General features: G+C 53.8%; 2 protein-coding genes across 2 annotated transcripts in view; one reads left to right on the top strand and one right to left on the bottom strand.

Moving 5' to 3' along the window:
• The window catches only part of LOC117646467 (ras-related protein Rab-37), a 39,538-nt gene extending 35,354 nt beyond the window's left edge, over positions 1–4,184 (bottom strand). The window contains exons 1-3 of the mRNA XM_034387418.1: positions 4,128–4,184; positions 2,981–3,280; positions 1,705–1,815 (exon numbers count right to left, since the gene is read on the bottom strand). Of these exons, the coding sequence (XP_034243309.1) occupies positions 1,705–1,815; positions 2,981–3,280; positions 4,128–4,169 (453 nt within the window). The 5' untranslated portion in view covers positions 4,170–4,184. The remainder of the gene's footprint in view (positions 1–1,704; positions 1,816–2,980; positions 3,281–4,127) is intronic.
• Positions 4,185–11,481: 7,297 nt separating this feature from the next.
• On the top strand, positions 11,482–17,065 carry LOC117645763 (polycomb group protein Pc). The gene is made up of 8 exons (XM_034386160.1): positions 11,482–11,923; positions 12,609–12,652; positions 12,739–12,804; positions 12,921–12,981; positions 13,074–13,344; positions 13,443–13,828; positions 13,941–14,111; positions 14,197–17,065. Exons 1-8 carry the CDS (start codon positions 11,852–11,854, stop codon positions 14,617–14,619), a joined length of 1,494 nt encoding a protein of 497 aa, XP_034242051.1. The 5' UTR covers positions 11,482–11,851; the 3' UTR covers positions 14,620–17,065.
• The last annotated feature ends 18 nt before the right edge of the window (positions 17,066–17,083 follow it).

The following is a 17,083-nucleotide window of genomic DNA, read 5'->3' as shown; positions in this document are numbered from 1 at the left end:
CCATGAGTGCGAGAGAGACAGCGCGACGAAAACGACTCTCGGAGTCAGCCTTCTGGTTAGCGACCTGGTTGGCTTTCTCGCTGTCCACGTCCAGGTTTCGCCCGTGCGCTCCAGGGCGTTCCAGGGCGCTCCAGGGCGTGTAGCGGAACGCCTATTTCTAGGTACGCCCTTCCAGAGAACGCCATTCCAGGTTGGCTGTATAAAGCGGCTGCTTTGAACTGGCGGCCGGCAGAGCGCGCCGAGGAATGGCAGCCGGGAGGGACAGACGGGGCACTGAGTGAAAACAAGTGAAAATGGTGGATGCGTCGCGGCCCGCGGAAAGTCCTTGCAAGGGTAGGACATTAAGGTCTACGCGAGTGTGTCCTACAGACTTGGATTGGCAGTGTAGCCGGGAGCCGGGCTCGCAAAAGCGAGCATGACTGAGCACAGGTCCGCAGTTCCGCACCGAGCTGGCGGTCTCACACACAACCTAATTAAGCTGCCTATAGAGAGACAAGCTGACGGGCAGACAGACAGAGAGACAGACAGACAGACAGACAGACAGACAGACAGACAGACAGATAGCGTCGAGCTGGCCGGTTTATACGCAGAGTAAAGTTTGCGAGTGCCATACGCCTCCAGAGTGGCCTGCCCGAGTGCATTCGCACAGTAGACGGACAGACAGACAGACAAACAAACAAACAAACAGATTGGTCGACAGGCAGGTGGACAGAGCTACCGACAGAGCCGCACGCGTGCGGCCCAGATTTGAGGGAGGAGCGGAGACGCGGCAGCGGGGACGAGGGGACACCCTAGAAGGGGCGAGGGGGGCGCCCTTCAATTACTCCTTTCAACTGATTCGCCGGCTGATTTGCATACTGCTCGCCGAGTGGGAACCCTATTGAGTCCAAGACCCAGTCAGGGCCTAGCCGCAGGGACAACGGCGGACCCTTGCAGCAGGTGGTGCCCCCCCCCCTTTCCCCCCATCCCGGAGAGTGGACTCCGGCATGCACCACCAGCCCCGCCTCGCCCGACTCCACTCAGGACTCAAACCCAGGCGAGGCCAGGCGAGGCTGCCTCTGAAGGCTGCCCGAAGCAAGACCGATTCGCAATGCCACCGGAGAGTCAAAACTTCCGAGCAGGGCCAAGACGCCCTACTCGCCAAATCTCGTTTTTTACAAACGACACTGAGTAGTAAACCGCCACTCTCGACCACGAGGGTGCGTTCGAAAGCCGCGAGTGCACTGTTTGCCTCTGTCACACTCAGGGGGCGGTCCGTTCGAGTGCGAGAGAGGGAGAGAGGCAGGCCTGGAACGCAGGCCTGGAACGCAGGCCTGGAACGCAGCCCTTGGAGGACACCCCTTGAAGGCGGTCCGGTCGGCGCCGTGCCGTCTTGCCGGCGGCCCGACGAGACCGAGGCCCCGCCGCGGGGCACGCCGTCCGCCTCCGTCGCTCTGTCTCTCTCGCACTCACGGGGCGCCCCCCACAGGTGCGAGAGAGACAGAGCGACTCTCGGTCCGCGGCCCGCCCCGGCGACACAGTGGCCGCCTGATTGCGAGGGCGGGGCCACGGCGGGGCTGGGGCTGCAGGCCGCCGTCGCCCTGTCTCCCTCGCACCCACAGGCTTGCCCAATCAGCCCGCACTGCCCAAATTAAGCCCCCGAAGACTGGAAGCAGCGGAGAAGAAGAAGCAGGAGCAGCAGCGTGGTGTCTCTCTCGCACTCACCGTGAAGCCGATGCCGACGGTGGCGGAGAAGGTGCCGGTGTTGAACTTGCCGGTGTCGAACTGCACCAGCAGGGACGTCTTGCCCACGCCACTGTCGCCCAGCAGGATGGTCTGCAACAGAGTGCCGCGAGGCCAATGAGAGAGACGGGGCTACGCACAGCCCTGCCGGCCGGCCCTTGGTTCAAGCCCTTGGTTCAAGGTGCAGGGCCTCGAGGGCGGCGCAAGGGCTCGCCCCAAACCGCAGTACAAAGGGCAAGGCTTGCCAAGGGCGAGGCCCGCAAAGGACGGCAAGGGCACAGGACCAGCCAGCAGGCCGCCTTGGAGTCTGGTGAGGTCCTCAGTGAGGTCCTCAGTGAGGTCCTCGGTGAGGTCCTCGGTGAGGTCCTCAGTGAGGTCCTCAGTGAGGTCGTCGGTGAGGTCGCCTCGGTGAGGTCCTCGGTGAGGTCCTCAGTGAGGTCCTCAGTGAGGTCCTCGGTGAGGTCCTCGGTGAGGTCCTCAGTGAGGTCCTCAGTGAGGTCGCCTCGGTGAGGTCCTCGGCCCCCCACCCCCACCCCACCCCGAGCCCCAACCGTTGCCCCGCGGGGGGCCATTGCGCGTTTAAATATTCATTCCGCCAGAGATGCTGGGCGAGCTAAAACGGCTAAAACAGGCAAAGCAGCTAAAGCTCCATTTAGAAGAGACGGAGAGTGAAGCCATGGCGGGGCGGCGGGGCCGCGCGACATTGCAGTGCAGTGAACATGGTCGCCACCTTTGCTCCTTGTTGCCGCTCGCTGGTCCCTTGTCCCTAGTCCGCCTCGAGCGGAAAGCGGCGAGTCGGGAGTCGACGTTGTTTTGTTTTGCTTTTTATTTCTTTTTCGCCTTTTAAATTGTTTTCCTGCCCGACGTTGGAGATACCCCACGCGCGCGCGGGAAGGCCTCGTCGCTACCCCGCGCGCCTGGGGTCCTTCGCCACCGGAGCGGCCGCGGCGGCTGGGCGGTACAGTGCTGGCCTCTGGCGGTCCGGAGCGGAGCTAGCGCGACGGATCCGGTTCTGGAGTTGCGTGGCGCGCTCGCGCGGCGCCGGACAGCAGACAGCAGGAAGTAAACACGAGGTCACTCGAATCTCCCGCCAAAGACCGGGGTCGGGTTCTCAAACCACCCGGGCCGAGTTACTCTATCCTCTCCTTGCTGCGAGCTTCGCGTCAATCCCCGCTTTCACCGCGCCTTGGAACGATTCCAAACTCATGACAAAAAGCGCGGGAAAAAATGGGCACCGGCCGGGAGTCGAACCACCCACCTTGTGAACGATGAGCTCCAGCTCCTCCTCCCGCTGCCGGTCGTACTGACTGAGGACGTCCGCCGGCGCCTGGTAGTCCCGGTAGCCGGTCGGCGACGGGTTCAGGTTGGGGGCCTTGTTGGGGTCGGACGGCTGGTTGTGCGGCGCGTGCTGCAGCGGCGGCGGTTGGTAGCCAGGGTAGCCGTACAGGTGCGCGCCGAGCGCCCCCGAGGCCGAGGCCGTGCCGTCTTGGTAGGCGCGCTGCGCGTCCTCCGCGGACTCGAACACGTCGTCGATCATGCTGTCGTCCGATGCCATAGACTGCAACAGCCATCGCGGCGGTCATTGAAAAACAGGAGCACTTTCGGCCACCAATGAAGTGAGCAGCATCTTCTTCCTCCCCCAAACACAATACAACAACACTGTGCAGGCGGTACAACAACTCAACTACATACCAATGCAATGCATATGCCCTGTGCTGACGCAACAGTAGGGCGCGTGCACGGACACACTGCGTAGCAGTAAGCAATACCAAATCCTATCGACACAAAAAGCTTTGCAGAAAAAGGACATGCAGACTCACCACAAACTACACGAGAAGGCCTGCAAGTGCGCCCCGCCCCGCCCACTCCTTCGGTCATGCGCGCGGCGCGCCGCCCAGCCTCGTCTCGGCCTTATCACTTTGGGGCATTTGACCGAGTTCGAGTTGCTCGCTCCGCCACGCCGCGAGTCTGCGACTCCCTCCTCCCTGGTCCCTCCGAAGGCTCGGCTCGCTCGACAAACATTTCAATTCGACTTCACGACTACTTACTGGACGAACTAGAGGAACGGTGGCGACATTCAAGAGCTTACGCGGAGGAAAGGAGTTTACGCCCTCTGATCGTCAAAGCCTCCACAGACAAGAATTAATTCAAAAATATACTTTTATTTTGCAAAATTCAAATGGTTAATGTTCGTTTTATACTAAAAGCTTTGCAAAAGTGCTGCACTAAATTCGATGTGAATAATTTTCTGTACTTGGCGGAAGTGACAGTGAGTTTGTTCACTTCATAATTGATCATCCGCAATATTTACGCGACACTACGTTTTGCCTGTACTATAAACAAGCACCTGTTTTTAAAGCTGGAAGCAGTATCACATTTTTATTGCTTTAAAAAAAATTCTTTACCATGTGGTCCGGCAGTGGGTCATTATAGTATTGCGGGTCCATTTTTCTTGACTGTGTACTTTCCTAAAAGAAAGAGGAGCAGAACGTTATTGAAGCACTACACATGAAGAGGTTGAAAAGAGTAAGAAACCAGTCGCATTCAGCTACACATTCATATGACATGCTATAAGAAACGAGAGAAAAAAAGGGTGGGCAATATGTTCGGTCAAACAAAACTCATGGGGAACGTTTGGGAATGCTCGTAAGCGTAGGAAATCGCACTTCGGACAACGTCGTCTCAAATAAAAGGCTCGAAACTTTTCCAAAATGTGTAATTTTGCCTGGCATATGCCGTCCGGGGACAGCATGTGTGCACAAACAAGACTGCGTGCGTAAAAACGCTGTTTTTATGTGGTTGTATTTGAGAGTTTGGGACACCTGCGGGCCTTGTGGGCAGTCGTCGCGAGCGTGTCCTTTGTGTCCGGCTGGCCGACGGTCGGACCAGGTCGACCGGGTTGCCAGGCAACACTAATGCCCCCTCGCCGCCCCGGCAGGGCCGGCAGGGCTGGCAGGCTGAATGATTTTAGAGGAAACCAAAGGGACAGGAAGAGAAAGGAGGGGGGCAGGTGAAGCGAGTGGGAGGGGGAGGTGCGGAAGGAGAGAGACGGAGAAGGGAAGCGCGCGCACACACACAGTCACACACACACGCACGCACACAGGAACATCTGCCCCGCTGGGCGGCAGAGCCGTGCTGCAGCAGGTGTTCGCCTGCGCACACGAGGAAGGTGGAGTAGTACGTACGCACTTGCTTGCTTTCCGCTACATGACCAAAAGAAAATCTGCGCCGATGCAACTCGGCGGACTGCAGTTTTCGAACCACCGGCAAAACCGACGTTGTATCAACCGCGTTTTATGTGGCGGTGGGATCTTTTAACGACGCACGCAATGGACACTTTATTGGGCTGGCTGGCTGAGCCGTTTAATCCGAGCCGACCCTGGCGTGCCCTGGCGACGGGGTGGGAGGGGGTGGGGGAGGGGAGGGTAACTGTTGCTGCTGTGGTGACATGCAGTATGGCCACCGCCGCCGCCCCCGTCGCGGCGCCCCGATCGGGTACCAAGGCCGCCGCTCCCGCACACAGACATGCTGGGCACAAAGGTCTTCACCCCGGACTCCTCCAGGGCCGCGGTACTCACCCGGAACTGCAACGGTGGCCGCGGACGGGCTGCGCGACGGCGCCTCCACCTCGCACTGGTGCGCGGCGGCGCGGCGCCCGGCCGGACTCCTCGACGGGGACCTCAGCCACGCGGAGCTACGCCCCCCGACGCCGCGGTCCTGGCCCTCCGGGCCGGCGGGCCCCGCAGCGGCGCGGCATCGCGGGTCACGGGCTCCGGTTGAGGTTATGTCGGGCCGCCGTCATCCGCCCCCTTGCGGGCCTTGCGGTGTAGCGGCCCGGGGGCTGGGCGGGCGGGGTCCGGGCCGTGCTGGCCCTGCGCGCGGCCCGAGCGTCGCGCCGCCGCGTCGACGGCCTCCTCGGCGTGCGCTCCGCGTCCCCAGGGAGGCGCGCGGGGTCAGGGCGCGCGGCGGGCGGTACGCGGGGTCAAACGGTCACCACAACACGGCGGGCCTCACACGGAGGAAAACACCCGAGCACCGCCCTGTGCAAAGCGGTGCAAAGACGCCCACAGTCGACGCCCCCGCCAACCGCCGCGCCGGCAGCGCCCTCTGGCGGGGGCGGCGTGCGCTGGTGCGCTGGGCGACGATCGATGCCGATGCGCACGGACGTTTCGGGGGCCTTCCGTCCGTCCACGGCCCACGCCTTAGGCCCGGCGCCCCGCCGCCCCGCCGGCACGTGCACAGTGTGCACACACGTGGCAAAGCAAATCTCGGAGTGCATACAGTGGCGCTGCCGAGTCATCCCTCACGCCCCCGTCGATACACCCACCCCGTCGGCGTGCGAACCGCCCGGCCCGGCGATACCCCGCGCCACTTTCGGATGCCTCATGCGCGGCGTATCGACGCACAGTGGGCCAGAAGACCGGTGAAGGCGGACAAAACTCTAGACGCGTTTTGGGCTCCAGAGTCTCTAAATGGGACTCGAAGCGAGTGGCGGCATGGTGGCGGACGGAGGGGGTTGCGGTGACCTCCCACACGGCACCCCGTGTCGACGCAGAGCGAGCAGAGAGAGCAGAGCGCAGCAGGTCCCACGCTCCAAAGGAAAGTGGATTTGAAAAGAGTCCGCGACCGCGCCACCCTCAAACAGCCACCGGTTGTTAGCCCAGCCCAGTCGGCAGACGGACTCCGAGAGTCGTTTTCGTCGCTCTGTCTCTCTCGCACCTGCACGGGACGCCCCATGAGTGCGAGAGAGACAGAGCGACGAAAGCGACTCTCGGAATCAGTGCCATGTATCGGCGTGTCATAGTTGCATGCGTGTTTGCCTCGCCCCCAGGCGGTGGCATAATCAACCACCGTGCGGGGGATGGGGGATGGACTCCCCCCCCCCTCTTTTTTATGTCTCCCGATCTGCACGGATCCTGCGACATCCTGCGCGCCGCTTGCGCAAGATTCCCAGAAAAACACAGACGCGAAACGCGGCGTGCGCGCTGCGCGGTCACGGAGGCACACTGGCAGAGCGCGCGGTGGTGTGCGTGGCGCGTTGTTCGCTCTTCGAGGCCAAGATGGTCGGGTGTGACAAGAGACGAAACTTGCTTCAGGTACACGGCCCACTCCACCAAGACACCGAGTGAGGAAAGGGGGGGGGGTGAATGCGATAAGGGTAGCGCAACCCTCTTGCCCCCTCCCCTCTCTTTCCCTCTTATTAGAGTGGAGGGGTCCTTGTTTTGGATGTGGAGCGAGGAGGCCAGGGCGTCCTCCCGTGACAGCGCGGGGCCCGACGAGGCTCACGAGGCTCGACACCCTGACCAGGAAGCGCTCGGTGTACCAAACAGAAAGATTACCCTGACCCCATCCCGCATTCAACCCGCGGGCATGTGCACTGCAAGGCCGGGTGCATCTTGCAATCTTGCACCGCGAGGATCGCAACCCCCCAGCGGCCCGATACAGCGCTTTGGTTGCTCTGTGTCTCTCGCACTCGTTGGACGTGCCGAAGGGGTGCGACGGAGACAGAGCACCGTTCGCACGACCTTCGCCCTCATCCCCTCATTTGTAGTGAATCGCGGCCCCCTCCTCCTTTGGCCCGCCGAGGCTCCGCTTCACGCCACTGTATCTCACCGGCGGCGCTTTTAGGGGAGCGCGGCTTTGCATCCGACTTTGTCCCCGTCCGCGGTGAGTCTGTTGCAATCTTTTATCTGCCTCATTTTTCTACTTTGAAATAATGGCGGTCCTGTAAATTTTTTGAGTGAGCGTCTCTTTAGACTTTCACCGGTCGCAACCTGGGTCGGGGAGTCTGGGTTCAAACACCCATATTATTTTTATATTTTGAAGTTTTACGAAACATTTTATTATTATTTTTTTTTTAGGGGGCGGTGAGTCGCTCTGTTTCGAGTTCCGCGCCGCCTTTTCGGCCGAACGGTGCCGCGGTTGACGAAACGCGCCCCGCGGCGGTGGCTGTCGAAACCAAGGGGAGGTTTGTCTTTCATAATACGTCCAGAAAAAAATGAAAAAGCAAATCTAAAGAAGGAGGCGCGGCGATGGTGGGTAATCGGCACAGCTTCACGCGATGAGGACGACGACGAGGTAGAGGAGGAAAAGGAGGAGGAGGAGGAGGGAGATCCGATGTGAATAAGATCAGTAGAGTAACAATGAGGTCTGGAGGGGTGTGCAGCGAAATGCATCGCAATGCAACGCAGTGCTGCCAACCCAGCAGACTGATTCTGATAGTCGTTTTCGTCGCTCTGTCTCTCTCGCACCCACACGGGACGCCCCATGAGTGCGAGAGAGACAGAGCGACGAAGCGCCGCGTTGGGAAAGAGACTGCAGGAGAAAAACACACCCACGCGCGAGTCCACGATCTTTTTAACCCGTTTTCCTCTAGTTTAATTCAAGTTAATGTGAGGTTGATTAAGGTGAGATTCCTCGCCGCGACCAGGTAGACTCGGGGACGACACCACATGAGAACTTGAAATGAGCCACAGTAACAGACCTTCGCCGTGTGTAGCAGAGCGAGAGAGGGAGAGCGAGAGAAACCACCAGAATTGGAGTGAGTTGGTGAGATGCCGGTGTTGTGTTCGGGGTCGCGGCGGTCCTCCCCACTCAGGTGGGGCGACAGCTCCACCCTTCCCCCCAAGATGCGTGCACCATGCACCAGGCCCAATCCGAACTCGTCGCTCTGTCTCCCTCGCACCACGGGGCCTTCCGCGGGGGTGCGAGAGAGACAGAGCGCTGCCATTGTCATGCATATGGGCCGGACGAGTAGACGCACACGGGAAGCAAGTGGCTCCTCTTTTCCCATTGCAGCAGCGCCGTTCCGAACAACGCCGTCGTCGCTCTGTCTCTCTCGCACGCGTTGGGCGTGCCGCTGCGGTGCGAGAGAGACAGAGCGACGGAAGGTTCGGAATGGCACTGAGCCATTGCCGCCGAGGGTCGCGGCACAGCGGCGGGTCGAGCGCGGCGAGGCGATGCATGCACACTGTTCACGCGGTTCACGCGAACCGAGACGAGACGAAGGCCGGTAACTGCGCGCGCCGTCGGTGGAAGTTGCCGGCCTCTTCCAACAGCCGAGGGAGAGGCGAGACGGACACTTCTCAGTACCGTAAGCTGTCCAAAACAATCAGGCTAGATCGGAATTCAAGGGTCAGCGGTAAAGCTCCGCGAACTGTCTCATTTGCACCCCTGTTTCACGCCCCATGAGTGCAAGAGAGACAGAGCGAACCGTGCTAATTTACCCACCGCATCGTCAGCGGGCTACCTTGCCATGTTGACTTCCTTTTGTTTGCAAAGCCGCCGATTCGCCGAGAAGACGACTGTTTTATGACCATCGAAAAAAGGGACCAAGGTCGGGGCACTGAGCGAAGAAAGCGACGATTAGGTTTTTACGGTGGTGTGCGAAGGGCCCGCCATATAACAAACCAACAAGCCGGAAAGTGGACAAAGTGGCGGCAAGTGACTCCATTCACCGCCGTCTCGCCGCCATCAGTGGCTGCTGTAATCCGTGGAGCCGTGCAATTCGAGGCGGCGTCGGCAAACAATTAAACACTGTTCCGTCATTCCGTGTTTCCATTTAAATCAAACGTCTTTTTAGTATGGCGATCTCCGTGGAGGTGCTACTGGCGCCTTTGCGGGACAGATAAAAGTCAGGTTGGCTCACCTGCCGGCCCTGCCAGTGCTCAGCCCGGCTCAGCCCAGCGAGGCGGAGACACAGGCGCGTCATGTGTCGTAAAGATAATGAAGCTGGGCGCTGATTTCGGAGAGTCGCTCTGTCTCTCTCGCACTCGCGGGGCCGGTGGGGCGTTCCGTCGGGGTGCGAGCGAGACAGCGTGGCACTGCTCTGTCTCCGACACGCCGGTCAGTCAGTCGGAGGCCATTCATGTGACACAAATCGGCAGGACGAATTAGGCGATGATGTGAGTCGCACCGTCGCTCTGTCTCTGTCGCACTCGTGGGGTTCTCCGTGAGGGTGCGAGAGAGGCAGAGCGACAAGCCGATCTTCTAAATCGGTCGGCTGGCCGCCGTCTCAGCCCCCACCATCGGCGTGCCCTCCACCTCCTGCTCCGGCGCGCGCCCCGCCACCGCCACCCTGGCACGCGCCAAGACCGTCATCGGCTTGGACAGGGGGCTCTCCTCGGCCTGTCTCCCTCGCACCCTGTCGGCACGCCCGAGCAGTGCGAGAGAGACACCTCCCGCCCGGAATCAGTCTGCCGCCACTGCCGCCCCCGGTCGTCGGTCTCCGTCACTCTCATTGACGGCATCGGGGGAGAAGGAGACAGACGCCGTCAACACAGCGGACTGATTCCGAGAGTCGTCGCTCTGTCTCTCTCGCACTCATGGGGCGTCCCGTACGGGTGCGAGAGAGACAGAGCGACGAAAACGACTCTCGGAATGAGTGTGCAGTGTGAAGCCGGCTGCACGCGCCAGGCCGGCCGGGGCCCGAAAGCCCGAGAGCTGCCCCTGCATGCCCTGCACCTGCAGGCTGATTCCGAGAGTCGTTTTCGTCGCTCCGTCTCTCTCGCACTCATGGGGCGTGCCGAATAGGTGCGAGAGAGACGGAGCGACGAAAACGACTCTCGGAATCTGCCTGCTGGACGGCTGGAGCACGGCTGGAGTGGGGTTGGCCAGGTTGGCCCGGTGCAGGCGGGGCCCGGCGTAGACCGGCGGGGGCACGTTCCTAATGCAGTGTCGCCGAAGGACCCACAAAGAGCCGCGGGAAAATGATTGAGCCGTTTCGAAGGCGAGGCGCCCATTTTTTCTAGTGTGTCGCCGGGGACAAGTCGCACTCGAGCCAAACCGGGCCAATTATGCGATGACGCAGGCGGTTTGCCGAAAACTTGCGCTTGCGCCCTTGAGCTTATCGACGACAGAGAGAGAGAGAGAGTGAGAGAGACAGACTCGACGAGCGTCGGGGCGGCTCGGCACGTGCGCAGGCCTCGGCGCCATGCTGCCGGCCGTGCGAAACAGGAGCAGACCGAGGCCCGACTACTTCGGGCTGCTCGTGTGTTCGCTGCACCGCTGCAGACTTTCAGCCCCAACGCCCTGTCGACCAGGCGCACCGCTTAGGCACGGCCCCCGGCCCCCTCCGGTCCGCGAAGGGAGCAGCTGGTTCAGCAGCTGGCGAGCGTGGCGCGGGAGGGGGCAGCGAAAGACCCCCCCCCTCCCCCTCCCCGAGCCGCACCCCTCCCCCTCCCCTCTGGAAACGCATCTTATCAACTCCCCCGCCAAATGCGCCATGCGTGGCCATGCGCCCTCGCCGCCCTCGTTGCATTTGTTTGATTGATCGCATCGCGCGTGGTGTGGTCAGGTGCGAGTGTAGGGCCTTGTGTCCGTGGACGCTGCAGCGCGGTGGCCGCGGGGAAGTGCCGGTGTCCTTGCCGCCCTGGAGGAGCGTCCTGGAGTAACGCCCCTGCCTAGAGGGAGATCCTGGAGGATAGCATCGCCACTGCACTGCATTTTGCCTTCCATTCTGATCCTTGCTCCAGCGGCGACGGCGGCGCAGATCAAGCCAGACACCACACTGTGAGGCACGCACGCGCCACGCACTGCCACTCCCTTCCCTTCTTCCCGACGCGTCCTGTTCCCGTCCCGGCGGTTCCCGGTTCCCGTCAGGACTCCTTTCCCTCCTCCCTCCTTGCCTCCCTCAGTCGCTGCCAACCTTTGGACATGGATACAGGCCTCGCCCGACGCGCCGCCGCCGCCTCTAGAGCGCCGCCGCCGCCGCCCGCGTCCGCGACCGCCGCGAAGCCGAAGCCGTGAAAGTTGTTTACGTTCGGCGTGCCCTGCCGCTGCCGCCCGTCCCGTGCCTTGCCCTTGGCCCATCAGCGCTGTCGCGTGTCGTACGGCCCGCGCCGTGTCCGCTCCGCGTCGTGTCGCAGACACGTCCCGTGTGTGATGAGTGACTTGTGTCCGCGCGCTTGTTCCAGTGACCCTCAAGACTTGTTTTTATTTATTTGTGTGCGCGCCGTGCCGCGCTGTCCGCCGCCGCCTATGCTGCGCGGCTGCTCGGCCTGAAGGCTGAAGAAGGAGAAGGAGCGCTTGCTTGTCAAGCGAAAACCAGCGGGGCGACCTCACAGTGGTGATGGATTCTGTTTGAGTGGCCGCTGCACCAGTGTACAAAATATTTTTAAGTTTTTAGTGTATGAAAACCATGGAAGAGATGGGAGACCAGGTTTACGCGGCCGAGCGGATTATGAAGAAGCGGACGAGACGGGTATGTTGGTCCTAGTTCTGGAGGCTTCGTTGTAGCCTACTTTTTCTGGTTCTCTTTTTCAAGTTCAGTCAAATTTCTGGGCAGCCGGCCGCCGAAATTGTTTAACGCGGCCGCTGCCTTTGGACCCTGTAATTTATACCCTGGTCGTTACAGTGAGCTCGCTCGTGCACGGCTTTGGTTTGTTTTGTGAGGTTATGAGGCCCTTGATTTGAGAGTCTGCAGCAGTCTGCAGAAGCAGTTCGTTTCCAAACTTAAAGTGAACTGCTTCGTTTCTCTTTTTACCTAAAGATAATAAATTAATTTAGGTGGCAGGTTTTCATAATTCCGAAGTGAATTTTCTTCACCTGTGCATAAATGAGGTTCCATTAAACTGTCAAAAGAAGTGCTTTAACTATGACATAACATTGTTTATATTTGATTCCTTGGCAGATCATTAATTCTGCTTCTCACATTTTATTTTACACAACACGGAGCTTTTCCAAAAAATTATAATTGTTTCCTGGGTTGTAATACTTCTATTTTATAAGTCCTTCTTCAATTGAATAGTCAAATATCTTTGTAAAATCACAGGCTTTTGACATCGCGTATTCTGCTGTATACTTACGTTTCACTAACAATTAGCTTTCTGTTTTCTCCCCTGTACAAGTATTCTAATTTCTTGTTTTGTTTTGTAAATTTTTTCCAGGGAAAAGCAGAGTATCTAGTTAAATGGAAAGGATGGAGTCAAAAGTATGTCATTTACTTTTTGTACTTACTGACTTTGCAAATGTACAATATCTTGATATTAATGTTTTCTTTACGTTAATTCTTTTTAGACACAATACCTGGGAACCTGAGGAAAATATACTGGATGGGCGTTTGATTGACAGTTTTGAAGAAAGGTGTGTGTATATAGAGCTACTTTACATTAGTTCTGATGTTTTCATTGCTGAACTTATTCATTGTTACTATCGTTGTACTGCAAGCTATACTTTACCTATCAATCTTGTCTTTTCAGTGAAGCAAAACGGGGAGATTCTCATGTTAAACGAGGACCAAAGAAGAAGGATTCTACCAAAGCAAGTGTATTAATTATTATTTTGACACCTATCTTAATCTTTTCATACTTGCATCCATTTAATATCTTGAACATCAATTCTTGTATTTTTAGGAGAGGAGAAGTACTAGAGATGACCCCGATGATACAGTTGGTGAAGAGAGCCAAGATGAAGAGTCCTCCAACAGTACCAATACAAGTACCAGTCAAAACGTGTCAAAGCCTCGAACAACAATCAATTCTACAGCCTCAAATGCTCCAGTTTTTATACCCACTAGCTCCCCTTCTGTCAATTCCTCAACAACTTCATCTAATAACGCCAAATCCAAAGAAGGGAAGAAGGACGAAGATGCGAGTGAGAGAGTAACTTCTGATACAAAACCACGTAAGTATTGGTGTTCTGCAAAGTCAAGGCTCTTATGTAATGGTGTCCAAAGATGTGGTCAAATTCAATTAATAAAAATTCTGTTTAATTTTTTACAGCGGTTTCTACGACCTTACCTCTAACTACAGCAACAGCAACCACCACAACCACCACCACTACTACGAATAAAACTGTTCCGAAATCGGAGTCTGATCTTCCCACCGGGGAATCTTCCCCAGTTGATACTGATAAAAAGGCTGTTGATGTTGTTACCAAGAAGGAAGAGAAAGAAAAGGAGACAGAAGCAGAATCAGAAAAGGAAAAAGACAAGGATCAAGGCACTAAAAGGAAAGCAGAAGTCTTATCAAAAGAATCTGGCAAAATTGGTGTTACAATAACAACAAGCAGCCCAACTTCTGCTGCAAGCCCTCCCCCCGTTAAGCAGCCCAAACTACAGAGCACTCCTATTCCAGCTAATGAAACATCAACAACTCCCTCCCCAACTGTAAGTGCTCTCATATTTTTGTTCATTATAATAATTGATGTGCTAATAACATATTTTGGTGGAAATGTACTGCTTTTGAGTTTATTTCATAATTTTATGTTTTACCTTCCAGTCTGCTGTAAAACCTGTTACACCACGGAGACCCTCTAGTGATGTTCCTGCTGCATCAGTTAATAGCACTGCGAGACCACCCTCAAGTCCACAATTGAGGCCTCCAACATCTGCCTCAAGCACCAAGACCCCAACTACCCCACAACCTCCTCCATCAAATTTGACTGTTCCTGTATGTAAAAAGATTGCTTTGAGTCTTATTTTCTTTCAGTCTTTTCCTTTCATACTTAGCTAATGATCGTGTTGCTGTATTTCAGGTGAAAAATCCTTGCCCCTCTCCTCGCTTGCCGGACCCACCAGCCTCTGATAACTTGAGTCAAACCAGTACAGTGCAGCTTACATGCACAATTGCACCAAATCAACCAAGAACTGAAGATGCGTCACCACCTCTTCTAAATGGCCTTAACAACAATAATGTTAGTAAACACAACAATAACAACAACAATAATAACAACAACTTGTCAGATGAAGATGAAAAATTACATCCACCTCATCTTGTTAGTCAAGTTGTTGCCACAAGCCCTGAATATTGGCTGAATCGCAATCCTGTGGCTGATCAAGTTGTCATAACAGATGTAACTGTTAATCTTTCTACGGTGACAATTCGTGAGTGCAAGACTGAAAAGGGCTTTTTCAAAGTTCGTGGTTCAGATCATGGTAAACAAGGTGGTGTCATATGACTGACAAGTGGTTTTCTGCACAATGTGTATTTTTACCAGTGACATTTAAGACTACATTTACCTAATGTTTAGGTAAATTAATGCTCCCTCATTAATGAAGCAATCGCTACATTAGTAAAAAAATAGTTCAAAACTCCCTATTTAGTTCTGTGTTTCTTACCTGTAATTTTTATGAAGAACATCATTCCCTGTATATCTGTTGTTATGCAGTTAAATGCGTGTTTGAACCCAAATGAAGACTTGTGCTTAAGAGTTTATTTTCATTGTACTTTTTTTGTGTATAGCAATAATAATTTTATTCAGGGTGCAATTAAATTTTTATTCTTTATGTTACATGCTGGAAAACTGATAATATTGCTTCACTTCTCTAAGCAATTCTATCAGAATCCTGTCTCATGGAGTTCTATCTCTTTGAAAAGGAACCAAAGCAAAAGTGTACATATATCTTGTTGTAATACTATTGTATATGAGTGTTGTAAATTCTGTATAGGTGTGGTAATCCAAATTTGCTTAAAATGGTAGCCCACATGAAGATTATATTTATTTGAATCTCTAGTGATAATAAGTTTTATAACCTGCTATTTAATTAACTTGCTTTCATTGGTGGAGCAGAATATCTTATATCTATCTTGTTCTTATTTATTTATTATTTATGATCTGTCTGGAACAGATATGGCAGGTACAAACCTGTGCTGTCCTACAGTTGAATGAATATGTTGCACTGTGATCTGTCCACGCTTTCCTTTCATTCATTTTCAGAAACCATTAAGTTCACGTTTTATGGAACTGCTGTCCTTATTTTAATTCCTCTTTTTACCAATAAGTTTGGTATTTTTGTAGAAAGTACCTTTGTTTTTACCTAATGTCGCTATCCAAAAATTGTCATTTAAAAAATTTAGAGCGTAGGTCAATTGACAGGAATCCTTGTGACCTACCTATGACTGTTTTCTCTGAATCTTTGAAGACTGTATTTTGATATGGATATGAGTAATCCTTGACTTGACAAAAAATGTTCGTTACTTTTATAATGACTGTTCCCCATGACCACACTCTTTTCGTGTGAACTTAGTCTTCACATCCCTTTCCCAAAAATGTGACCAGCTTAGTTCAATCAATATTCACACTCCCTTGTGGCAATTGGTTTTTTTCCATGTCAAAATGTTGTTTGTCTTGAGATTTGCTGTGTTAGAGCTTGCTTTTGAACATTAGGTTGATGAGTAAGTTTTGTGAAAAATGTGTTTGTGTGCATTCTAACACCCTCTCTGCAAGAGCATCTTACATGCTTTTCATGTGGACAGAAAACAATTAATTTACTTTTGATTTCTCACAACACTTCCAATGATTGTGCTATATGAACGTACTATTTTAATGGTAGGAGTAGTATTACCGTACTTTCATTAGCTGTTAAAGAAAGCACTCTCATTGTTAATGTTGTTACTAAGTTCTTGATTATTATTGTTATATGAATAATGTAAGGTTCAGGGTGTCTGATATGGGCAAGCTGTTTGTTTGTTGTTTTTTTTTTTTTAATTCCTATTTAGTTTCTCTTGCCTAGCCTCACCTACCACCACCACCATGCCAGGCAAGGTGGTGATATAGTGGTGTTTTCATTCATAATTTGTGTTGAAAATTTTACCCCCCCAAAATAGAACAGAAGTTCTACACCTTGTAAGTTGTGATAATGAAACAGGACTAGCAGTTTGTTGTTTTACATGTGAAGTTTCTTATCTCTTACTTTCTTTTAAAAAGAAACTAAGAGTTGGCTTTAGTTACACAGGTTGAATGACTGTTCTTTTATATTTGTTATCCCTTTCTTTTATTGTTTGTCTGTATCTTCCTGTTCTGTCATCTTCAATTTCTGTACATACAACTATGGCTCTTCCCTTTCTTAGAGCTAATGATTTGTAGTGCGGTATTCCCAGGGTTGTCACACTTTTGTGACTTCATACTTCATATTTCCCCGATAATTTAAGGTTTTCTGTTACCAGATGCATGGCAACCCTGATTCTGTGTGAAATTTAGTGCATTGTTAAAACAACACTAGCAACATGTTGATGTTAAAAGTTCATTGTTCCAAGACTGTTGGAATATATCTATTTTGTTTTGGCTGTAAGCCATAAATTATAGAGGCATAAGCCTCTTACATGTTAATTGGTGCCAAAATTTTTCACACACCCCTGTGTATTTCCCTGGTCTCTGTTAAATTCCCAAGAGGGATTCCTATGCATCTTTCTTTTTTTAGTATTGTGGAATGCGTGCCTTAATAGTAGAAAGATTTCTGAATTTTAGCAGGCAATGAGTAATTTTAGTCGGGTGCTTCAGAGAAAGTAGGACAGTGCTTTTCATAGGAAGTGTGAATTGTCTGGTACCTAGGAACTAGGGGACATCTTCTGTAAATAAAGTAATGCAGAGTATTTCTACATATGTAAAGGTTCTTTTGAGATTCCGATTGTATTTATATATT

This window comes from Thrips palmi, unplaced genomic scaffold, assembly GCF_012932325.1.
Source record: "Thrips palmi isolate BJ-2018 unplaced genomic scaffold, TpBJ-2018v1 HiC_scaffold_19, whole genome shotgun sequence".
NCBI classification, from domain to species: domain Eukaryota; kingdom Metazoa; phylum Arthropoda; class Insecta; order Thysanoptera; family Thripidae; genus Thrips; species Thrips palmi.
This window is presented reverse-complemented; position numbering and strand designations above follow the sequence as displayed.

Coding starts and splice junctions, on each gene's coding strand:
- LOC117645763 (XM_034386160.1), top strand. CDS start 11,852: ATGAAAACCATGGAAGAGATGGGAGACCAGGTTTACGCGGCCGAGCGG. Junction 11,924..12,608: donor TGAAGAAGCGGACGAGACGG/GTATGTTGGTCC, acceptor AATTTTTTCCAG/GGAAAAGCAGAGTATCTAGT. Junction 13,829..13,940: donor CAACAACTCCCTCCCCAACT/GTAAGTGCTCTC, acceptor TTTACCTTCCAG/TCTGCTGTAAAACCTGTTAC.